Genomic DNA, 26,189 nt, shown 5'->3' with positions numbered 1-26,189 from the left:
TATAGGTTCAAGTACTGCAGTGGAAGGAGGTCATGCAGGATGGACTGAAGTGCATTGCCATGAATCATATAGATTGCAGTACTGCAGTGGAAGGAGGTCATGCAGGATGGATTGAAGTGCATTGCCATGAATCATATAAATTGCAGTACTGCAGTGGTAGGAGGTCATGCAGGATGGACTGAAGTGCATTGCCATGAACTTATAGGTTCCAGTACTGCAGTGGAAGAAGGTCATGCAGGATGGACTGAAGTGCATTGCTTTGAAGCATATAGGTTCCAGTACTGCAGTGGAAGGAGGTCATGCAGGATGGACAGAAGTGCATTGCCTTGAAGCATATAGGTTCCAGTACTGCAGTGGAAGGAGGTCATGCAGGATGGATTAAAGTGCATTGCCATGAATCATATAGATTGCAGTACTGCAGTGGAAGGAGGTCATGCAGGATGGACTGAAGTGCATTGCCATGAACCTATAGGTTCAAGTACTGCAGTGGAAGGAGGTCATGCAGGATGGACTGAAGTGCATTGCCATGAATCATATAGATTGCAGTACTGCAGTGGAAGGAGGTCATGCAGGATGGATTGAAGTGCATTGCCATGAATCATATAAATTGCAGTACTGCAGTGGTAGGAGGTCATGCAGGATGGACTGAAGTGCATTGCCATGAACTTATAGGTTCCAGTACTGCAGTGGAAGAAGGTCATGCAGGATGGACTGAAGTGCATTGCCTTGAAGCATATAGGTTCCACTACTGCAGTTGAAGGAAGTCATGCAGGATGGACAGAAGTGCATTGCCATGTAGCATATCGGTTCCAGTACTGCACTGGAAGGAAGTTATGCAAGATGGGTAGAAGTGCATTGCCATGAAGCATACAGGTTCCAGTACTGCAGTGGAAGGAGGTACAAGGATTGAAATAAAGATGTAATGAGCAGGAGCTGAGCGCATCTACATATTGTCAGGAAGCACCCAGTAAGCAGGAGTTCCTGAGGAGAAAGAGCTAGTACATAGTATGCCACAAATCTAACTTACGCATGAGATGCCAACTCATGGGCTTACCCCTCTCCTGATTCATCCTCCTCCTCCATTGATCGTGTTGGGCTTACCTACTTTCTGATTCAACCTTCTCCTCAATTAATCGTGTTGGGCTTACCCACCTTCGTATTCAACCTCCTCCTCCATTGATTATGTTGAGTTTACCTCCCTTCTGATTCAACCTCCTCCTCATTGATTATGTTGGGTTTACATCCCTTCTGCTTCAAACTCCTCCTCCAATGATCGTGTTGGGCTTACCTTCCTTCTGATGATTACACCTCCTCCTCCATTGATCGTGCCGGGCTTACCCCTCTTCTGATTCAATCTCCTCCATTGATCAGGTTGGGCTTACTTCCCTTCTGATGATTCAAACTTCTCCTCCTTTGATCGTGTTGGCCTTACACCCTTCTGATTCAACCTCCTCCTCCACTGATTATGTTGGGTTTACCTCCCTTCTGCTTCAACCTCCTCCTCCATTCATCCCATTGGGCTTACTTCCCTTCTTATTCAAGCTACTCCATTGATCGTATTGGGCTTACCTCCCTTCTGATTGAACCTCCTCCACTGATCGTGTTGGGCTTACATCCCTTCTGATTCAATCTCCTCCTCCATTGATCATGTCGGGCTTACCTCCCTTCTGATTCAAGCTCCTCCATTGATCATGTTGGGCTTACCTCCCTTCTGATTCATCCTCCTCCTCATTGATTATGTTGGGCTTACATCCCTTCTGCTTCAACCTCCTCCTCCATTGATTGTGTTGGGCTACCTCCCTTCTGATTCAACCTCCTCCTCATTGATTATGTTGGGCTTACATCCCTTCTGCTTCAAACTCCTCCTCCATTGATCGTGTTGAGCTTACCTCCCTTCTTATTCAAGCTCCCCCATTGATCATGTTGGGCTTACCTCGCTTCTGATTCAACCTCCTTCACTGATAGTGTTGGGATTACCTCCCTTCTGCTTCAACCTCCTCCATTGATCATGTTGGACTTACCTCCCTTCTTATTCAAGCTACTCCACTGAGAGTATTGGGCTTACCTCACTTCTGATTCAACCTCCTCCACTGATCGTGTTGGGCTTACATCCCTTCAGATTCAATCTCCTCCTCCATTGATCGTATCGGGCTTACCGCCCTTCTTATTCATGCTCCTCCATTGATCATGTTGGGTTTACCACCCTTCTTGTTCAACGTCCTTCACTGATCATGTTGGGCTTACCTCCCTTCTGATTCAACCTCCTCCACTGATCATGTTGGGCTTACCTCCCTTCAGATTCAACCTCCTCCTCATTGATTATATTAGGGTTACATCCCTTCTGCTTCAACCTCCTCCTCCACTGATCGTGTTGGGCTACCTCCTTTCTGATTCAACCTCCTCCTCATTGATTATGTTGGGCTTACATCCCTTCTGCTTCAACCTCCTCCTCCATTGATCGTGTTGGGTTTACCTCCCTTCTGATTCAACCTCCTCCGCTGATCATGTTGGGCTTTCCTCCCTTCTGATTCAACCTCCTACTCATTGATCTTGTTGGGCTTACCTCCCCTATGCTTCAACCTCCTCCTCCATTGATCGTGATGGGCTTATATCTCTTCTGATTCTATCTCCTCCATTGATCATGTTGGGCTTACCTGCCTTCTTATTCCAGCTTCTCCATTGATCGTGTTGGGTTTACCTCCCTTCTGCTTCAACCTCCTCCATTGATCATGTTGGACTTACCTCCCTTCTTATTCAAGCTACTCCACTGAGAGTATTGGGCTTACCTCACTTCTGATTCAACCTCCTCCACTGATCGTGTTGGGCTTACATCCCTTCAGATTCAATCTCCTCCTCCATTGATCGTATCGGGCTTACCGCCCTTCTTATTCATGCTCCTCCATTGATCATGTTGGGTTTACCACCCTTCTTGTTCAACGTCCTTCACTGATCATGTTGGGCTTACCTCCCTTCTGATTCAACCTCCTCCACTGATCATGTTGGGCTTACCTCCCTTCAGATTCAACCTCCTCCTCATTGATTATATTAGGGTTACATCCCTTCTGCTTCAACCTCCTCCTCCACTGATCGTGTTGGGCTACCTCCTTTCTGATTCAACCTCCTCCTCATTGATCGTGTTGGGTTTACCTCCCTTCTGATTCAACCTCCTCCGCTGATCATGTTGGGCTTTCCTCCCTTCTGATTCAACCTCCTACTCATTGATCTTGTTGGGCTTACCTCCCCTCTGCTTCAACCTCCTCCTCCATTGATCGTGATGGGCTTATATCTCTTCTGATTCTATCTCCTCCATTGATCATGTTGGGCTTACCTGCCTTCTTATTCCAGCTTCTCCATTGATCGTGTTGGGTTTACCTCCCTTCTGATTCAAGCTCCTCCATTGATCGTGTTGGGCTTACCTCCCTTCTTATTCAAGCTCCTCCATTGATCATGTTCGGCTTACCTCCCTTCTGATTCAACCTCCTCCTTATTGATCGTGTTTGGCTTCCCTCCCTTCTTCTTCAACCTCCTCCTCCATTGATCGTGTTGGGCTTACCTCCCTTCTGATTCAAGCTCCTCCATTGATCGTGTTGGGCTTACCTCCCTTCTGATTCAATCTCCTCCTCCATTGATCATGTTGGGCTTACCTCCCTTCTTATTCAAGCTCCTCCATTTATCATTTTGGGCTTACCTGCCTTCTGATTCAACCTCCTTCACTGATCATGTTGGGTTTACCTCCCTTCTGATTCAACCTCCTTCACTGATTGTGTTGGGCTTACCTCCCTTCTGATTTAACCTCCTCCACTGATCGTGTTGGGCTTATATCCCTTCTGATTCATTCTTCTCCTCCATTGATCGTGTTGGGCTTACCTCCTTTCTGCTTCAACCTCCTCCTCCATTGATTGTGTTGGGCTTACCTCCCTTCTGATTCAACCTCCTCCTCATTGATCGTGTTGGTCTTACCTCCCTCTGCTTCAACTTCCTCCTCCATTGATCGTGTTGGGCTTACCTCCCTTCTGCTCAACCTCCTCCTCCATTGATTGATTGTGTTGGGCTTACCTCCCTTCTGCTTCAACCTCCATTGATCGTATTGGGCTTACCTCCTTTCTGCTTCAACCTCCTCCTCCATTGATCGTGTTGGGCTTACCTCCCTTCTGATTCAACCTCCTCCACTGATCGTGTTTGGCTTATATCCCTTCTGATTCAATCTCCTCCTCCATTGATCATGTTGGGCTTACCTCCCTTTGCAATGTTTGAGGCTGTGCTTATATCCAAATATCACTGAAATACTGTATTCACTCGGCAGCGTTCTGCCTTTTGTCAGGGAATAGTGACTATATCATGTTTTCTTTGGTAAATAATGCTTGAACATTCACCCAAAACATTCAACATATCTCGGACAAAGGAAATCTGATTGCAATCTTTTGATTTAATACCCTGAACATTTGGAATAGTTCAAAGAATTTGTGGTAGGTTTCAACTACTATAGGGGACATGATTGTGCCCTGTTTAACCACATTCCTATTGCCAAATGGCACAGTGTTGAGTTTGCTTTGCATTTAACTGATCTACTTAATACGCTAACATCATTTGTGCTTCTTGCTTCAAAAATACCTCTTTGTCAAAGTCAACAACATCCTATATAATTTTCCAGCAACCACCCAGTTGCTCTATCTTTACTCAGCTGCCGCTGCTTCTCCTTTTTGATTTCTAATGCAATCAGAGAATTTTGACCTTGCATTGTGTAGGGGAGGACTGGTCCAAAACGACCCCCCTCGCCTGCACTTTCTCCCCAGGTGAGGACTGTGGCTCTCTTGGGCGTCTCCTCGTGCCACCCGGGCCCAGGTGGTGGAGGGCACGCCCACTGGAGACATTGCCCGCACGTATTAATTGCCCCCACATATCGAATGCCCACATCTATTGATCACAACACAAATTTAGTTAGGCCCAAAAACCATTCTCTGCCCAGTAAAGATGGTGTGAGCTCAGCGCACTGTAGCGCGGCCCCCACCCTTGGAGAACATCCCTGCTGCCGCAGCACCCTGGTAGATCCGCTGCGAGCACGTTCCCACGAACAAGACGGACATGAGCTAGCGTAATAGCCTAACATTGTAACAGTTCACCTCCCGCAGTGTATCTTCGTTCCCAGCATGACCCGGCCAGCAGGCCTAGACAAATGAAAAGAACAGTAAAATGGTCGATTATATGCCAGACAATCTTTGTATATTAATGCTGAGACTACTTGCAAAGGATGCTTTTCTCTTTCATAAAACCCCTTATATTACAAAAAGCCTGTAGGACGTATGATTACAAGAGATCATGCCCCCACGATATAAGCGATGGTGAGCATATACCATTGCAGTTGGATGCTAATAATGAAGGAACGCACCAAGAATCTATTTGTTACACGTATTGCTGAGATACTTACACCCCATGGGCTCGCGCCATAACTAAAGCTAATGCTGCTAGAGTACACGAGAAAGCGGATGCAACTATACTATGAACTTATTAAAGAATGCGCGAGAGTGCACGTATCATGTGTGAATGTCTGAGCCTCTCATATACCACCACCGTCACGAACGGTGGCGGGTCATTCTCTATGTACTCCACTGATCTAACCACTACCTCATTTACCGCGAATGTATATGCATGTAACTGAAACGCTGTAGCTGCTAGAGTGTAATGTACAAATATGATGCTCGATCTGGGTATAATCAAAGCGCACCCAGCAAAGGTTAAAAGCATGTTTTGACGTGATGTTAAATAAGTATTATAGAAAGTGTTCAAATATTTGCGATGTCTTTTACTTGTATTCAGCAACGCACGAGGGAGATACCTTTGTGAAATACTTGCAAGGCCATTCCCCCTCCCACCCTGTGAAGGCTGCCAAAGGCATGAGAGCAGAGACCGCGCCGCGCTGCTTTACCTCCCCCAAACCAGACTGGAGCCGCTTCAAAGATTTGTAACCCCCTCTGTAGCACCCAAGGCCACCACCCGCCACCTGCATTATTTACAGCACAGCAGTAAACCTCTGCCTGAACGCACGCGCCCCCTCGTAAACCTTACAACCCACCGGACCATCTCAGACTTATGGCCCTGTGCAACCAGGACACCCAACACTTTGACAACACACAGCGGAACATCCATAACAACTTCTAACAAGGCAGAAAGACATGTACCGCCCGTGCCAGGCCCTGAAGCTTAGCCCCTCGACCTATGGCCCCGGTCAACAGGACACTGGTAACCATGCCCTGACGTATTGCCTCCAGTCCCCTCACAAGGTGCATTCCTCCTGTGTTGCATTAACCTGTAGTATAACCTATTGGAAGATTTACTAAAGAAGATAATACTGAAACGAGTGAATGACTGCGGTGTGCATGGCCTAGGGCAAATAAGTCAGGAAAGGACATTCATCTCTGACATTGGCCGCGATGGCACGACAACACCAGCCGGATGAACTCCGCCACCCTGCCAGGCCAAGCCCAACCCACAAGGCTGACCAGTGACGTCTTCCAGCCAAAGCCAACCACATCACAGCAGCACCTATAGTTAGTCGTCGCCACCCAATCCCCTTGAACTTGTGCCCCCTATAGTATGTAGGTTCTTATGACGTTTTTTGTAAATATATACGCCTGTCTTTGCTATTGTCGGACAGAGCGCTCTCGGAGTTTGCAGAGTTCTTTGCATGCCCTATTCTGATTGATAAACTCCCGTTTACGCTCACCCGCACTCTGTCTTGGCCTTATTCCCATTTTGGGAGAGTCCTTCATTGTCTCTCATTGCGGGGAGGATCGTGCTGTTTGGGGACGCTTGCCTTCAATTGCTAGACATTACCGCCACCTAAACATCCTTCCCTGCCCAGGCACTGATTTGATGGAAACATTCATAAAACAATCTATACAAGAGCCGCATCAGATCCATGTAACACTTCCCTGTTGTAGAGGGATTCCATTGACTCCTTTTAGCGCCTATGCTGCAATTGAAAAGCCTTAACTCCTATCACCACAAAGAAATCTGAAAGTCATATTTCATTGGTGACATCACACACCCGCACACCTACCTTGCCATGTTCCTCACAGTACATTCTCAGCAGGTTCTGCTTCCTGCTGCCGCCTCTGATGCCTCCACCCCACCCTCACTTAGAAGAATGGACCCTATACTTTTTATTACGAAACACTAATTTACGCTAATTTACAACAATATTCAGCATAAAATTGTACATGGGTGACCATCAAACAAGGGGAAATATTCCACCTCGGGGTGAAACTGATGAACTGAAGGATGCCGCACTGAATAAAATCTACTTACTAACATGTGACCAAACGCATCTAAGACACCTTCATCAGTTGGGCCAAATGGCTTATCTTGAGGTGGGGCTGTAAACCACTCCATCACTGCTCAAGGTAAAATGGCTGGGACACTTAAATACTTGAGGATGTTCATGAGACGCCCACGTGGTGGTTACACGCCGACATCAAGTGTCTGCAACAGTCTGATGCCGGCACATGGTCTGTTGATGTGATTCTATTACTGGACTCCCATGCTGGAGCAGTGGTGTTACAGGCAAGTAGCTGCTTATTCACTGGTGGGCGTTGGGCCCTGCGCAGAGGCGCATTGTGCATGAGGGAGGTATTGCAAGGTCATCGCCTTGCCTGTGTTTGCAGCCTCTTCTTCCAGAATGTCCTGCCTATGAAGCTGTAACTCCTAGACTTGATTCCTTATATCTGTGGTTTATCTTTCAGGAAAAGGAAGAGGAAGAAGAAGAAGAGCCTCTGGCCATTGTCCTTCCCAAATGGAGAGCTGACAAAATCACCACTCTGACCCTCTGGACGACTGGTGTGGAAGGGATACCTCCTTCACCAGGTAGGGTGGGGGTCATGGCAGAGTATGGGAAAATGTACATGGCTCTTCTGAAGACTCTGATGTGAAGGGAGGCTGTGGTAGAGGATCGTCCCCCCCCTCAGTGTGTTTCCTGAAGGATGAAAGGGGCTGTCACAAAGAATAGGGGCCCCTTCAGATCTCTGATATAAAGTCTGCAAGGTGAAGGGGGGCACTGCAGTACAGGATAGGGACCACCAATGTCTGTTCTGAAGACTGGATTCAAGAGGCTGTTGGCAGAGGTTAGGGCCTGTTCAGGCATGTGTTCTTTACAGTCTTAGGTTGTAGAGCAAAGGCCTCCCCCAGGTCTGTGTCCTGAAGACCTGGTGTGGTGAAGGATGAAGGCCCAAAGTGGTGTTCTCATCCACTTGTGGTTACCCAGCAGCATCTGGTAGGAGTGGCCCACCCTGTTCTTTTTCTGTGTACTCATAGGCTGGATTGGAAAGGGAGGGGCCAAGAGTGGCCTTCAACATGTAAAAGGGAGGTGGTGAGGAGTGTCCTGCAGGGGAGAAGTCTTTAAAGTAACCCCCCACGCCCACCAGCATTTAGTCAGAGAGAAGAATGCATTAACCTGTGTGGGCTGAACACATGCAAAGGGGAAGGAGAAGAGAGTGAAGGGAGCTCTTCTGTCAGTTTGGTCTGAGAAATTGAGGGTTTGGTCTAGGAAGATTGCTAAATTGTATGTTTTAAGGACTGGGTTTGCAGGAGGTTCTAGGTACAAAGGCTAGGTTGCCCTGAAAAGTTCTATGTGTTGTATTATCAAGAGAGAGACCCTTCGGGCACCTGCAGGGAGGGTTCTCTGGATCATCAGCTGAAGACTTAAGATGTCTTTGTGCCGCTTCTATTGCAATGTAACAGTGCATTTAGCTCACCTTTGTCGATTGGGCTAGCTTATGGCCTAAAGTAAGTACTAAAGAGTATGGCAGAAATGCTGAGCACGCTTCCTTCCCAGATGAGTGTATGTTGGAGGTCACAACTACCACTTGGATCTGCTTTTTTATTACAAAGGAACAAGGTGCACCTGTTGTGTACTGTCAAGTCTGCACCTGCTTTGTTTGATAAGTGGTCCGGACGTCCATAATGTTCAACCGTGTTAAAGGTTTCAGAAGTCTAAGGGAACGATAGAAATGGCATCTAGGCCGTTGTGATCTGAAGATGATCTTCATGTTTACAAGCGAAGGCAGGTGCGGTGCCCTGGCACAGCGAGAGGCTCGATTAGGGCTAAGGTGTATAAGATGGTCCGTTCTCTTGAGTCCATCCGATGCTCCTTCATCAGGGGGGCGGAGGTGAAGCTGGTTTAATACTCTGCTATCAGGGACTTTGCCTTGGAAGAGTTAGGAGCTGATGTCTGCTAGGTTGTGCCCAGTGAAGGGTAAGTGGCCCGCATTACTCTGTTCAGCGTTATCCTTGAGAAGGCCTTAAGTGACGAGTGTGTTAACTGTGTAGGTAGATCAGCTGGAGAGTGTCATGTGTGTTATTTGCAGATGTTTAAGGGCACCTTGTTTTCTGCGGTTTGTGATCTTTGATAAAGTACCTTCTGGCCGTACAGCCTATCTCTTGCTTTGAAATTGTGATGGCTTTTGTTTGACTGTTGTGAGGGAGATACTATTATTGTTTATAAAATGACACTCTTTCTCAATATATATAATCTCTTTCTATGTATAAAGCGGAAAATCTGTTGCATGTACAATTCCACACCGTTCAACCAATCCGCACCAAATTCTGCATAGTTACCTGTTAGGACCGTCTGGACATTACTGGCTATATGACATTTAGGCGCCCCATTCCCCGGATTGAAGCCCCTTCACACATGAGACAGTTGCCTGAAATCCCCTCATGCACCCACAGACTCCCTGTACTTCAGTTCATTTCATCCACTGATCACCATCTTACTCGGCAACTGCAAACCAAGGATTGTGCATCACCAAGTTAGAGAAACTCTACTGTCCGAGCCACGGGTCTGGGTATGGTGGTGGGAGGAGGACAGCACAAATGGGAGCAACTGCATCGCCTGTTGTGATGCGCAACGAGGATAACTGAGGGCAGTCTCTCCTGTCCTGTGTACGGCTTTAGGGAAAACCAACTAATTCTCTAGTTTCATGGGGATTGTGCCATCAGCCAAAGCCTTTACCTCCTTGATTGCAAGGAGTGGTCCAATCCATGGGGGCTGATTACATGGAGTGGTCCCATCCTCGGCAGCTGATTAGATGGAGTGGTCCCATCCTCGGCGGCTGATTACATGGAGTAGTCCCATCCTCGAGGATTGATTACATGGAGTGGTCCCATCCATGGGGGCTGATTACATGGAGTGGTCCCATCCTTGAGGATTGATTACATGGAGTGGTCCCATCCATGGGGGCTGATTACATGGAGTGGTCCCATCCATGGAGGCTGATTACATGGAGTGGTCCCATCCTCGGCAGCTGATTACATGGAGTGGTCCCATCCTCGGCGGCTGATTACATGGAGTGGTCCCATCCTCGAGGATTGATTACATGGAGTGGTCCCATCCTCGGCAGCTGATTACATGGAGTGGTCCCATCCTCAGCAGCTGATTACTTGGAGTCGTCCCATCCATGGGGGCTGATTACATGGAGTGGTCCCATCCTCGGGGCGGGGGGTGGTGGGATGATTACATGGAGTAATCTCATCCTCAGTGACTGATTACATGGAGTGGTCCCATCCTCGAGGATTGATTATATGGAGTGGTCTCATCCTCGGTGACTGATTACATGGAGTGGTCTCATCCTCTGGGGGTGGGGGGATGATTACATGGAGTGGTCTCATCCTCGAGGATTGATTACATGGAGTGGTCCCATCCTCGAGGATTGATTACATGGAGTGGTCCCATCCTCGGCAGCTGATTACATGGAGCCCTCTTCACTGTTCTACCTGCAAGAAAGCCTCCAGTGGCATGTCCTGCAACACTTTAAGTGAAACGCAGCATGTTCCGCCAACGAAGATCAGAAATGCTGAATCATGGCCTTCAAGTCAGTAAGACTTGTTTCTTTGCCTGCAAGTCTTCTGCGTGGTCCCCCTGGCCAAATCTGGTGTCACTTATCCGTTCTTCCTGTCTCAGTGTATTTGTTTGCTGACCTGGCCTATCCGACTGACAGCCTGGCCCACCCTGATTGCTGCTCCAGTGTGACTAGGACTTCATTTCCTCACTGGGATCTCCTGTTGTGGTCTTTATACTCATCTGGGCACTGGCTCCTTTCTTCAGTTACTGTAGGTTTCCCGTGCTGTGCTACCCACCTACAACCGAACCATAACAGCCTTGTGGTGGCTTCACTACTGCCAGCTGCATTCTCTCGCCCTAGAGAATGGTGAGTGAAACACTTCAGCTGGACTTCCTCTGGTAGGTCTTCTCATCCATCTCAAGGTCTTCCTTGGCTCCTCCTTGCTCGTGGGGCCCTGTGTGCAGACCTTCTTGAACTTATGTTTCTTTAGTAACGTGCATGCAATGGATGGGGTTGCAGAATAACTCAGAGTCCAAATAATCAAACCAACTCAGGAAGATGACAAAGGGGTCTGGTTTATTAGCAATTATCTAAACAGGGAGGTTACAACAGACATCAACAGACGTTTGCTCATCTCTCGACAATTTTCTCATTAAACATAGACTTTATACTAAAAATATGTCACAGGTGACATCATACTACGTGGCAAATAAGAACAACCTACATGCGTTTATAATTGGTTGAAGGGAAAAATCTAAGTATACTTTCTATAGGGACTAGGAATGTGATTGGCTGCCCTACTGTCAGGTGGACAACTGAGGCCTACTTCTAAAACATGTAATCTCCAACACTAGACGTACACTCTTTATCATTGGCCCTTCGTTATATGGCCCTCTACAATTATTTGGCAGGTTTGTGCCATGTCTGGAACATTTGGTTCACTTAGCAGCACGTAAGCTCAGACCCAGGTGCCAGGAGGTGGACTTGACTTTACCTCCCCACCCAATTAGGCCAACCTCTCATCACCTATGCCTTCTGCCATGAAGATTGTCTTTGAACTTGGCCTTGCAAAGTATCCTTGTCTGTGGGAATATATGTGAGTACAGGCACTCACTATCATTGTTCTAGGACTCCAAGCTCAACTCTATTAAACTCTATTAAATGTCTTAAATGAATAAAACTTGGCACTCTTGGTGTTCTTTCTTTGCACCTTATTAAGGGATGAGTCATCCTTCGTATGTTCACTGTTTTCAAAAATAGGTAACTGACCTTGGCTGCTTCCGTTTTTGATACCAGGTCAGACAGCCTCGCCAGGAGCTTCCATGATCTCAGCTTATTCTTGCTGCAACACAATTCTCGACATTTCCTCTCCATGGCTCCGGGCTTACTAAATTCATGACACCGATGTCCAGCTCCTATACAATGGCGGCTTCGCCTGCGGTCTATTTACTATATATAGTCAGCTTTGCATGATGACTTGGTCTACTTGCGTTTCAGCATCTGTACAATTATTGAACGGTTGATTTTCTGCAACACTTCGCACACGTGCAATCTTCTTTCTGCATATGAAGGTTTACTCAATTCTTAACTTCGTCATCAGTGTCTGTAAAATCCATGCATTTACTTCAGCCAGTACTCACAGGGCGTCACGCTTGTTTCTTGTGATGTCACTGGCTTCTCTCTTTTGCTCCTTTTCACATTCCTTCAGGGAGTTCCTCCCTCAGATTGTCATATTTTCGGGGCTACATTCGATAGGGTTTTCTCAATGGGTACCTTTTTTCAAATATTCGCTGCAGTATTGACACAACTGCTGGTGTCAAACATGGCACAATCTCAGGCCTCCAACATATAGTGGGTAGAGGGGTGGGATTTCCTGCAGAGGCATGCAGCTGCTCCTCTACATTCCCCCCTCTGGTCGACTCCTCGACCACCTCTTTGTCCGGTCCTGTCTTCTCCGTCTGCGGAAGATGATGAGCCCCACAGATCCCTCAGGAACGTTGGATCAACAACTGATCTAAAATTCAGCTGAAGACTCAACTCTCCCAAGGGAAAGGGGAAATTGGATAAAACAACAAAAGACAGACGCCTGCTTCTGAACGGCTGCAATCTGTAGAAGAAAACAGCTTGATTAGACAAGAAATACACTTCTATTTTCAATTCTCTTATTTACAGTAACTTCTATTATCCATACCTGTCAACCTCCTTTTAATAACTTGGAGGTGAAAAGGTTAAGAACTTCTTGTAACATCAATGAAGCAATGTAGATGTCTGGAAATTCTTTGTTCTCAACTTGTTAAGTTCATAGCACTCTTGAAATGTTCATATACTCATCTACTCATGTACAAATGTTTCACTCAACTTGCTGTGTTTATAGATCTTTCATTTTGTTACTCTGCACAAGTTTGATCAGATCAGGATCAGCTTAAAAGATCATATTCTAGTTCATAAATTAAAACAGTTTGAGTGCTTTACCAAACAAAACTCTGTTCAAAATAATTACTTTCTGCATGTCGCTCTTTTCAATCGAAAAGTTAGAGTTCCGATCAGAAATGTGTTTTCCATCTGCACGCCACGCTTCCCAACCGAAAAATTAAAGTTCTGATCAGGAATACGTAGCAGCGGCTAGAAAGAATCTTCGTTAGACTCTCTCAACAATGCGCATGCTCACAATCATGAACGGGTCTCTCTTCACACATGCGCGTAGTAAAATAACTACGCCACTAATCATGAAAACCTGCGCTGTGAAGAGTCTTTAAAAGTGCCAACACAACTCCCTGACACATGCGCATCAGACTTGAAATTAAGTCGATAGTATGAACTGTTACACTACCGCTTGCCGAACTTTCAGAATCTCATAATGAACGCCGCTTGAGGTGTTTCTCATCAACTCATGCGCGAAGAAACTAAGTATAAAGCCAGCGTTTCTTAGTTAATAGCTGTACAGTAAACAACTGCTCCTCATACATAGATGTGAAACAGCCTCAGTTATCAATGTATTCTCAAGAACAAAAAACAATCTCTTTTCTGTAGATATGACAGTTTGATCATTATAGTTAAAGTCTTTAAAAGCCAGAAAGTCTTTAATCCTGAAGTCTCAATGTTTATCCTAAATACCTAACTAACTAAATACCTAGAATTAAGAATTTTCAAAATAGCAATGAAGCTTCTCAGCTCAATAACGCTGCGCTCCCACCAAATCATCAGCTGAGCTTGTCCCACGAAGATCAGCACTCTTTAGCAGTGAATATTCAAAGTTTCCATCTCCAAAACTCTCTCTCAGAGCAAAAACAGGACCTTCCCACATGAAGGAGAACAATGAAAGGCAGTTTAGAATCCTGGTGGAGGTCTGAAGCGCTCTAATCCTCCAATCAGGATTCAACACCACCTCCACCATTTTGACTTGGGAACCTCTCATTCTGAAGAATAGTAGTTAAGAATAATAAATAATAAAATAAATTCTGTACCTTATCACGCAAACCAGATACTCTCCACTCCTTAATCAAATCTGAGACTCCTTATGAAAACAAACACACAAACTTCTCATTCAACCTAATCTCCAATTACTAAACCCACCAGACATGACACTCTTCAATAGTTTTCACATCTTGATATTTTCTGCTCATCTACACGCCAGGTCATATAGTTGCACTGTCCATATGGATTACAATAGACCCAGCGTCCCAAGTATTTCTTATGATTCTTTGGATACAGGAACTTTGTTCCTTCAGGTGCTGAAGGAATGACATGGGAAGAAGATGAATCAGGCCCCATGGCTGTAATCCCATTGGCTAATACTGGCCTACAATGCTGGCCTCTATGTATTTTCTGACATCTTTATCCGTCAATTCCTTGGGTCCAAACCCAGATTCGACATTGATCATGATCTTCATTCCTATCGCCTTCTTCGCTGTCTTCCTGCATTACGCAATGACTATCCTGATCACACAGAATCCAAACATCACCATCACCAATATTGCTCCAAGAATCTTGAATATGTTTGCCAACCACTGCGGAATCCAAGAGAATATGGAAGCAAACCAATTGCCATCCGCGATGTCCTCTGTATCGGCTTCCATCTTGTTATTCAGGTTTGTTAACAACGTTATGGCCTCTGTTAAGGTCCCATTCTCGTCATCATGAGAAGGTATGAATATGCAACATGAGGCCCAATTTTGGCCCAAACTCCTCCTTCCATCGCTGTGATCATGTCAAGTACATATCCTTTTGCAGGATCATTAGTGGTATGGCCCTCAGCTCTTCCTTGATAACATTGAATCCCTTTATGGTGGTATTGATTGTCTGCAGGAGCTCCCATCTCGTAATCTGCAACCACTTGGCATTGCCGATTGTCTGCATCCCAGACATGAATATAGTGGTAAATATTGAAGCAGTCTTACTGAACAACCTGTGCTCATAGGGAAGGGAATGGAGCCAAATGCTTCTATTGATTCGGCTGAGAAGTAATTCTCTCTTCTGATCCGATTGAGAAACTCAAGCGATCTATCTTCTTTTTCTCAAATGGGCATCTACTTTTGGAAATTCTCCAATGTTCGGGTCACTCTGAGGAATCCCTAATGCTGGAACATGAATGAGCACCAAGGAGCATACTCCCATACTCCACCCCAATCCTTGGCAGCTTCATGTAGGCCCTAGACCCACAAGCCCAATATTGATTCATGAGGAAGGCTGTCCCTTGTCCCATCCTGGAAACGTCAGATGTAGTTCTGCAGTCCTTGTTGTCTACCACATGATTCTTTCCGTGTCTTTGGAAGCACAGTGTTGCATTAGCCAATGGGATTACAGCCATGGGGCCTGATTCATCTTCTTCCAATGTCATTAGTTTGGCATGTTTAGCCCATGACTTCAAACACCCATCATTCACCCTCTGTACCTCTTGTACATATTCTGGCTTCAATAGATGAGCAGCACAGGACATCAGTCCTTCTTCCCATCCCTTTTATGGATTTTACTCGTCCATAGACTAAGACTTGATTTCGCTCCCAACATCCAGGTGATCCAGCTATTTCTGTCACATCAGGGCAATTAATTTTCTTCAACTCTTCAATTACCACCTCATCCTGTCCCATTGCAGGATACACAAGCATCTTGCTCTTCCTTCCAGGTTCCCTTTCCATCTGTGTAGTCTTGATATAGTCATTGGGGTATTGGAAATGACCATTTCGATCTCCATCGTGAAGTGGCCCAACTTCCTTGAAATTCTCCTCTGGTCATACATGCTGCAAGATGGTTGAGGCACCTAGCATCGTGTTCTGGAAATTCTCTAGCGATTAAAGTTTGCACTGTATTCATGGCATAGGGTATGAGAGAGCAGACATAGCAACTCTCCTTAGAGGTTTTTTCTCCCACTTGTCTCATGCGCTGGTACCACATGTTATTCCCCAAGTGTACTGCATTATCTAGATAGGTATTTATCCCCTCACTATCTTCCCCTGCATCTCACTTGTGTCTCCCAAAGGTTGTGTAATAATCATGGAGTAAATCAAAAGTGGTTTTCATAGTAGGGAGAACCATAGGGACCTCTCCTTTAGCGGAAGTACTTACATGATAGAGACTGTGAAAGATGAGGAACAGAAAGACAAAGAGAACAGTCATGCAAGCATATATTATGCATAAGAACATAGGCATCCATCTCTCTCGCCATCCTACTATTCGTTGCACTCGTTCTTCGCCTTGAACCATGCCACTTTCCTCTTTAATCATTTTTAATACAATCATCAAAATTCTTTACATCTTTATACTTGTAACTGCAAAATCTGCTCGATAATGGCAGTAAGGAGCCTCCTTATCACTGGGACATTTTTAGGATCCTGTAAGAAAGTGCGAACATCAACGTTTCTTCTCACAAGAGCAGGGTAAGCTTGAAGTATAAACACAAAGACAGCAAGCACAAGCTGATGAGCATCACTATTGGTAAGTACCATATGATTAACTGTTTGGAACAGGTATCCTCCATGAAATGAATCTGGATACTGATCTCATTTCCAATTTCTAATCAAGAACTGGTGTTTAGTCATAACTCTGATGCTTCAATGTGTTCATTTTCAAACTACTGGAATCCTCTGCAAGTTTTTCACTCTCTGCTAAAATATCTACAAGGAGTGTCCACTTGAATTCCAGTCCAATATAAATCTGTATTAACCGCTGATTGCTTGATCAATGACGAAGAAGAAGGATGATGTCTGCACACACTGAAATTCATCTTCTTTTATTGCTTCTGGATCTGCAACAGTGGGAGGACGGGTCTTACTTTTATAGGCCTTTATGTCACCCAGGTGAAACCAAGCTCGTCTCCCTTGGGCCTTCACAGCTGAAGGGGTTATATTCTCAATACAAAAGGACCATTGAAACATGGCTCATGCCACTTTCGAGTAAGATTCTTGATGAGAACTATGTCCCCAACGTATAACTTAGGTGCTGATAGTAGTTCAATTGGGTTGGTTGTTGAATTGTCTTCTTCTGTGTTCTGAGACCAACCCCCCTTGTGTTTGACTTGATCTGAAATGAAAGAAAAGCTAGAGGTCATACATGTCAAATGGTCATGCATTTCATCACCTAAAGTTCTAGCTACACTCAGGGCATCACTTCTACTCCTCGACGGAGGTGTAAGGGGTGTTCTTATATGCCACCCTGTCACTAGTTAAAGAAGGGTGAGGTGATGTCTGATCCTGGCTGATTCCAAAGGGCATAGAAGGCTAAGGGTTGGCAATATAGCCATCTCTTCTTCAAAGTAAATTTCATCTTGGCAATCCTTTCTTTAAGGACGCCGTTGAGTCTCTCACATATGCCTTTCGCTTGCGGGTGATAAGCAGAAGAAAACGTATGCTTAATACACAATAGAAGCCCTATCTGTTCGAATAGCTCATTAACAAAATGTGGACCATTGTTGAATCTCAGCACTTCGCACACACCTCGTCTCGGGAAAACTTTGCGCACTAAAAACTTTGCTATGCAAATGGCATCCGGGTGTGTACACGGACCTGCCTCGATCCACCTAGAGATGGGACACACCACCACCACTAATAGATACCTATATCCATTACATACTTGCACCTTATCGACATAGTTGATATGTAAATGCTGAAATTGACCATTCGGTCGAGGTATTACCCTTCTAATTGTCCTCAGTGTATGCCCAGGAGTAAACATTTGACACACACAGTTTACCATAAATAGTGCAACGTGTTCCAACAATTTTTTTAATGAACCAGTCTTCTGCAACCGTAGCAGCAAGTCTCTCCCTAGTTCAGAGGTCTTCAAACTGTGGGGCATGCCCCCCCAGTGGGGTGCATCCGCATCCCAGGGGGGGCGCCAGAGCCCAACATGAAATGTTTAAAAAAAAAGATTGGAGGAAATGTGCAAGGGCAGCTCACATAGTCACACTGGACCATAACACGGCTTTAGGCACCAATGAAAAAGTGTCCAGCAGTTGCAAATGGATATTCAGTCCTTTAGTCACAGACTGTTTGAATAGTACCCAAGGGGCTGTTTTTTGTTAAAATGTAAACAAATTGTGATATTTAAAGAATATTTATTCAGCAACAATGGTTAAAACTACTAGCTGCATAGTGCAGTAACTCCTCAAACTGACCCACATTGGCCAAAAAAGTGGCCCATTTTGACTGGCCTACACTAGCATCTTGTATTTTTCGTACGTCATCGCCCTATTGCCCTATAGGACAGTCCAAGCCTGGCGGGTCATCCATAATGGGTGAGGAGGCGTCCACCCACTGGCCCCCTCACCCATTATGGAGGAGCCCAGGAGCAAGCCCAGTGTAACACTGAACACTCCCTCAGCTGCTTTTTTCGGCGGAGGGAGTGCTCCTGGGCTGGCTGAACTGTCAAAGGGAAACAATGTTTGCCTTTGATAGTTCAGTTCCTCAGCCGCACATGATCACTGAGCCATGCAACACTGGGGCGTTTTGTTTGCCAGCCTTACATAGCTCATTGGAAATGCTGGCTGGGGCACTGCATGTATGTATGTGTGAGGGGTGTTCCTGCGCCTTCTCGCACATATGGGCAGAGCAACTTGGAGCGGGTCATCTAAGCAACCACGCGCAGGCCCCTGCAGAAGGTACGTTTATGGTGATTTTTTTTTATTTAAATATGTGTATGGATGCGTGAATGCTTGCGTTATGGGACTGTGGTGGGAGCAGGATGGGCGGGAGCACTGGGATAGTGGTGGGAGCAGGGTGGTGAAAGCCCAGGGTCTCTACTGGGAGTAGGGTGTGGTGACGGCGCGCAATAGTTCATAGCCATTTCTATATACTGTCCATCTGGCACTTTTGGGGGGGCCCGGGCCTGCCCAAATTTTGCTCAGGGGGGGCCCAGGCCAAATAAGTTTGAAGACCACTGCTCTTGTTACATGCGCGGTGTAATGCCGCTGTTCAGGTGCTACCTTTTAATAATGCTACTGGCATCACTGGCTTTCCAGTGCTGTCTTGTCGCCATAATGCTTCTGTGGGGGATAAGAAACACCCCCTTTGTTTCCACAATTCCTGCACTTCCTGAGGTGCACTCCCTTGAATCTCCATTATTTGGCTTATCAATAATTTATGAAACCCTTCTTGCACTAAAATGGTTGTGACTACTTTTTCGTTAATATTCTCAGTATCAAAACTCGAAATATCTGGGGAACATGCAACCCTTTTGGCTTCTTCGTCTGCAGGTTTGTTCCTGCAAGAGATAAAATCTGTTCGCTTAGTATGCGCTGCGCATTTAACGACCGATATGGCCACTGAGAGTTGTAGGGCCTTAATAAGCCTCACCAATAAGGATGCGTGCTGCACTGGAGTGCTGTTTGCGTGGAAGTAGCCACTCCTCTTCCAACATGCTAACCCTGCGTGTACTGTTGACATCATGTATGCAGAGTCAATGTACACAGTTACTTCCTCACTTTCGTGTTTCTCGAGCGCGACAATGAGCGCTACTAATTCTGCCGCTTGCGCTGAAAAGTGAGACATTAGCCTTGCACTTGCTACAACTTCAAATCCTCTATTTTATCTATGTCTCACTACTGCAGCACCTGAAAGCCTTTCCATACTAGTCTGATCAATTTTTGAAGAACCATCAATGAAGAGAATTTCCCCTCCTGCTAAAGCATTTTCCTTCACACGGGGTATATCATCAACATAATTCGCACAGTTATGCACATGATCGCCTTCTTTTATTGGCTCAGCTATAAATGTGCCACAATTCACTATTTTACATCTTACAATCTTAATCGTTGGGTTAGAAATCATTACCTCATAAGCTGAAGCTCTTTGGATGTCAATGTGTCTTTGGGTTCCTCTAAAATGGCATACAGAGCATGCTCCACGAAGAGTCATGGAGCAGCCCTTTACAATACTTGTAGATTTCTCAATCGTGAACGCGGCAGCAATCAATGATTGTTCGCAAGGGAAGTGTCCTCTCATAACTGGGTCTAAAATCCAACTGTAATATGCTAAAGGTTTATATCCAAATATAGTTCTCTGCGTTAGCACTGCTGTCATGACTGTCCCATTTGTGTGCGAAAACAAATAAAATTCCTCCGCATAATTGGGAATTCCTAAAACAGGGGCTGTACAAATTGCTTTTTTCAGCTCCTGAAACCCTTCCTCCATTCTTCAGTCATTCTATTTTTATTTTTTCCACCTGTGCTTTCTTTAAAGCTTGCAGTAATGGTCTTGTATACATACTACACCCAGGCTCTAACATAGTTGCATAATGCCCACAACTGTTGCATCTGTTTCACTGTGTTTGGGTTTGATGTTTTCATAATCGCCTCGGCTCTTTCAGGCGTCACTTTCTTTCCATCATGTGAAATCAATTGACTTATGTATAACACCTCTTCTTGATAGTATTGTAACTTCTCCTTGTCTACCTTATATCACTTGTCTGCTAGAATAGTCATCAACTGAACAGAATCTTGTCTGCACTCATCTTCTGTGGTGCTACAAATTAAAATGTCATCTACGTATTGTATCACTGCACTCTTAAGATCAATATTGCCTAAATCCATTTGAAGGACTCTATTAAAGATCGATGGGGACTCACAGTACCCTGGAGGCAAACAAGTATGTTTCAGTCGGGTTTGGCGGAACGTAAATTACGTCAAGTCTTGTGAGTCCTTGTGCAATGGGATCGAGACAAACACATTTTTCAAATCGATCACAGTGAAATATTGAGCTTCCACTGGGATAATACACAGTGCTCTCGCCGGATTAGGAACTAAAGGAAACTCTGCATCTACAATCTGGTTAATTGGTATCATATCTTGTATAAATCTCCACGAACCTCCTTTAGATTTTTTGATCGGATACACCGCAGTATTAAATGATGATTTCGATGGCACCAGAATCCCTTGTTTCATCAGTGCTGAAATGGTCTGGAATATACCCTCATCAGCTTCTCGAGACATAGGGTACTGCTTTAATCGACGAAAAATCGCTCCTAGCCTAAGCTTTCTTTTAACTTACCCTATTCCCTTCAATAAACTTACGTCATAGGGGCCTGTGGCCAAAGGGCGCTTGGCACCTTTTCCAAGTCTTCCTGAAAAAAATGCTGGATGTTGCCGCATTATCGCCATTCGCTGTGGGATTTCCCTCTTTTCTATCCTTCCCAGTACGTAATGCTCATGAAGAACACTACTTCATCATCTGTTTGGTCTTCCCTGAACATGTCGTCATCAGTTATGTCAGTCAAGCTGTACCCTTCCTCGTGAGCTATTACTGTTCTCCATGGTCTACCCTCATCTACTCCTTCAAGCATTGCCATTTCACTTCGTACTATGGCTGCTTCCAATTCTATAGGGATAGTCTGTCCCCCCTCTACGTCCATGGGTATTCGTGGTCTAAACAAAAACTCATCAGGTATCCTTACAATTTTTCCCACTAAGCCAGGTAGCCATGTTAATAGAATTCTCACTCCATATAGAAAATTCTCTTGATCTACTGGAACGCCTCGCAGAGCCACTTGCCCTGTGAACGCCAGTATAAATTCTCCCACATTTAAATAGTGTATTCCTGGAGTGCAACACACTATTCCCTGATCAGTAAATGAAATTGTCATGTTTATATTAGAGCTGGGGTGTTTGATTATAGCATGTACACAAAGCCACTTCTGCAAGCATTAAATAAAGCATAAATTGGTAAAACAAAGATAGAATGGACTGAAGAAATCGAGGAGGATTTGAGGGGTTGAAAAGAGCAATTTGTATGGCTCCTGTTTTAGGGGTTCCCAATTAGGGTGAGGTTATTTGTTTTCACACACAAATAGGACAGTCATGACAGCAGTGCTTACAAAGAACCACATTGGGGTATAAACCTTTGGCATATTACAGTGGGATTTTAGACCCAGTTATGAGAGGACACTTCCCTTGCGAACAATCTTTGGCAGCTGCCACGTTTGAAATTGAGAAGTCCACAAGTATTGTCATGGGCTGTTCTATGACTCTTTACATGGAGCATGCCTTGTTTTCCATTTTAGGGAAACCCAAGGGCACATTAACATCCCAAAGAGCTTCATCTTATGAGGTAATGATTTCTAACGGAACGATTAAAATTGTAACATGTAAAATAGTGTATCCAGCCACATTCGTAGCTGAGCCAGTAGAAGAAGGTGATCATGTGCTTGACTGTGCCAATTATTTTGAATTTTATGATGATATACCCTGTGTGAAAGAGAATGCTTTGGCGGGAGGGGAGATTCTTTTTATTGGTGGTTCTTCAAAAATGTATCAGACTAGTGGGGAAAGGCATTTAGACACAGTAGTAGTAAGACACAGATTAAATGGAGAATTCGAGGTGGTGGCAAGTGCAAGGCTACCATCTAATTTTTCAGCACAAGCAGCAGAATTAGTAGCCCTTATTGTCGCGTTTCAGAAACATGAAGGGCAGGAAGTGACAGTGTATAGTGACTCTGCCTATGTGACGTCAACCGTACAAACAGGATTGTCACGTTGGAAGAGGAGGGGCTAACTCCGCGCAGACGGCTCTCCAATGCAGCATGCGTCTTTATTGGATAAACTCATTAAGGCACTACAACTCCCGGTAGCTATAGCGGTCATAAAATGTGCAGCGCATGCTAAACAAATAGACTTTATCTCTTGCAGGAACAAAGCTGCAGTCATAGAAGCCAAAAGAGTTTCATATTCTCCAGAAATGTTGAGTTTTGATACTGAGTATATTAAATAAAGTCTGTTTACACCATATTAGTACAGGGGGGGTTTAATACACTGTTGATAACTCAATAACTAGAGATTCAGGTAACAGCGCCACAGGAAGAGCAAGAACTGTGGAAATGAAGGGGTTGTTCTTCATCATCCTCTGAAGTTTTATGGCAACAGGAAAGCACTGGAAAGCCAGTAATGCCAGTAACTTTGTTGAAAGTCACACTTTAACAGCTACATTACCCTGTGCATATAACTAGAGAAAGTCTTGCTGCCAATATTGCAGAAGACTGGTTAATTCCTAATTTGTTGAAACAAGTTGCACTGTTTATGGTGAATTGCATCTTGTGTCAAAAGTTTACTGCTGTGCATATACCGAGAATGATTAGAGGAGCAATACCTCGACCGAATGGTCCATTTCAGCATTTACATATCGACTATGTCGATATGCTGAGACATGTAATGGATATAGGGATCTATTAGTGGTGGTGTGCCCCTTGTCTAGGTGGATCAAAGCAGGTCCGTGTGCACACCCTGATGCTACTTGCACAGCAAAGTTTTTAGTGCGTGAAGTTTTCCCGAGGTAGGGTTTGTGTGAAGTGCTAAGATCCGATAATGGGCCACACTTGGTCAATGAGCTATTTGAGCAAATAAGGCTTTTAGTAAGTATAAAGCACATGTTCTTTTCTGCGTATCACCAACAAGCAAACGGAATATGTGAGAGACTCCACGGCCTCCTCAAAGAGAGGATTGGTAAGATTAAATTGACTTTGAAAAAGGGATGGCTGTATTGGCTACACCTGGCTTTGTATGCCCTTTGGAATCAGCCAAGTTCGAACCACCACCTCACCCCGCACGAGCTAGTACCAGGGCATTGAATGTGAACTCCCTTTACACCTACGTTTCTCCTTCAACAGTTACGATTTCAGGAAGACAAGCTTGGTTGCATCTGAATGACATGAAGATTTATAAAGGCGAGTAAGCTCCCACCCACCGTTGCTGATCCAGAAGCAAGACAAGAAGAATTTCCATGTGTGCAGACTCAATCGATGACTAAGAAGATGGACGATAAAGCAACAAGTGATTAAACACATACTTTATTTGGACTGGAATTAAATAGACACTCCTTACAAATTTTAGCAGGGGGAGTGCAAGGGCTTGCAGAGAAATTCCAGAGTTTTGAAATTAACTTTTAGAAATATATTGAAGCAGTGAATAATGCATCAGAATTATGCTTAAACGTCAGTTCTTGATCAGAAATTGGAACAGAGATCAATATCCAGATTAATTTCATGGAGAATAGCTGTTTTATGTGATAAAAATACATGATACCTGCCAATACTGACGTTCATCAGCTTGTGGTTTCTGTTTTTGTGTTCATACTTCAATGTTACCCTGCTCTTGTTAGAAGAGACGTTAATATTCACACCTTTTTTACAGGATCCTAAAAACGGTCTAGTGATGAGAAGACTCCTCATTGCTATAATTGAACTAATTGTACGGTTTCAAATGTGAAAGAAACTCCATGATTGTATTATAAATGATTAATGAAGAAGATGGCATGATTACAGAGATTGCACGAGTTCAGCAAGCAGTAGGGTAGCACGAGAAATGGTTGCCCAGATTTCTATGCATAATATATATTTGCATGATTGTTCTCGTTGTCTTGTCTTTTTGTTCCTTATTTTTCACACTCTCTATCATATTAATGGTTCTACTAAAGAAAGGGTTCCTATGATTCTCCTCACTATGAATACGAATGATGACAGTTTCCCTGATGTCTATAAGTATGTTAGGAGACATAAAAGAGATACAGAGAAATATAATGAAGGGATAAATACCTATCTAGATAATTCAGCTCACCTGTGGAATAAACTGTGGTATCAACACTTGAAAAGGTGGGGGAAAGAGCATCTGATGAGAGTTGCTATGTCTGCTTTCTCATCCCCTATGCCATGAATACAGAAATGCCTCAGCCATCTTGCAGCATGTACTACTCGAGGACAGTTCCAAGGAAGCTGGGTGACCTTGCGATGAAGATCAAGATGGTTGTTTCCATACCAGGATGGCTATATCAAGGCCATACGAATGGAGAAGGAGTCTGGATGGAAATAAACAATGCTTGTGGATCCTGCTACAGGACAGGATGAGGTGATCATTGAAGAAATGAAGAGAATGAACTGTCATGATGTGACAGAAATAGCAGGATTGCCTGTATGTTGGGAACAAACACAACTATTGATCTCTGGGCGAGTGCTTACCAAGAAATGATGGGAAGAAGGAATGATGTCCTGTGCAGCTCATCTGCTGAAAACAGAATACGTACAAAAAGTGCAGAGTGAACGATTGATGCTTAAACTCATGGGCCAAGCCCTCCAAGTTGCTGACATGGGTATAAGACGAATCAGGCCCAGTAGCTGTAATCCCATTGGTTAATGCAGTACTATGTTTCCAAAGCCATGGAAAGAACCATGTGGCATATAACAAAGGATACAAAATCACAATTGGCATTCCCGGAATGAGAGAAGGGACAGCTGTCCTTATGGATCGATATTGGGCTTGTGGATCTAGAGCCTATATGAAATTGCCAAATGATTGGGGCGGAGTGTGTGCCCTGGTTACAGCTTTAGTGATTCCTCAGAGCGATCTAAACATTTGTGAATTTCCAAAAGGGGATGACCGTTTGAGAAAAAGAAGATCACTTGGACTCATACGGACGAAAAGAGAACATTATTATACGATTGATGACCCTCCAGAATAGATATGTTCTTGATATGATTACAGCGATGGAAGGAGGAGTTTGTGCCAAATTCGGCCATCATGTTGCACATTTATACCTTCTCACAATGACCAGAATGGAACCTTGTCGGAGGCCATATCGACATACCAAGATGGAAGACGATTCAGATGACATTGAAGATGACAGTTGGTTTACCTCCTTGTTTTCATGGTTTCCTCAGTGGTTGGCTAATCTGTTCAAGGTCTTGGAGTATTACTGGTGCTAGTAATGTTTGGATTATCTATAGTCAGGATGGTGATTGCCCAATGCAAGAAAACAGCAAAGAAGGTGGTAGGAATGAAGATCATGATTGGTACCAAAGATGAACCAAATGCCAAGGAGCTGACTGATGTGTCAGAAAATACATAGAGGCTATCATCGTAGCACCTGAGGGAACAAAGTGTCT

General features: G+C 44.6%; 1 protein-coding gene across 1 annotated transcript in view; it reads left to right on the top strand.

Annotated features, from left to right (window-relative positions):
* The window catches only part of RSPH1 (radial spoke head component 1), a 372,437-nt gene that overhangs the window by 180,021 nt on the left and 166,227 nt on the right, over positions 1-26,189 (top strand). Inside the window, exon 7 of the mRNA XM_069635651.1 lies at positions 7,740-7,860. Coding sequence (XP_069491752.1) covers positions 7,740-7,860 — 121 coding nt within the window. The remainder of the gene's footprint in view (positions 1-7,739; positions 7,861-26,189) is intronic.

Source organism: Ambystoma mexicanum, chromosome 7p (assembly GCF_040938575.1).
Source record: "Ambystoma mexicanum isolate Mex_15411 chromosome 7p, UKY_AmexF1_1, whole genome shotgun sequence".
In the NCBI taxonomy this organism is placed as follows: Eukaryota; Metazoa; Chordata; class Amphibia; order Caudata; family Ambystomatidae; genus Ambystoma; species Ambystoma mexicanum.
Note: the sequence above shows the minus strand (reverse complement) of the source record. Positions and strands in the feature narration are given on the sequence as shown.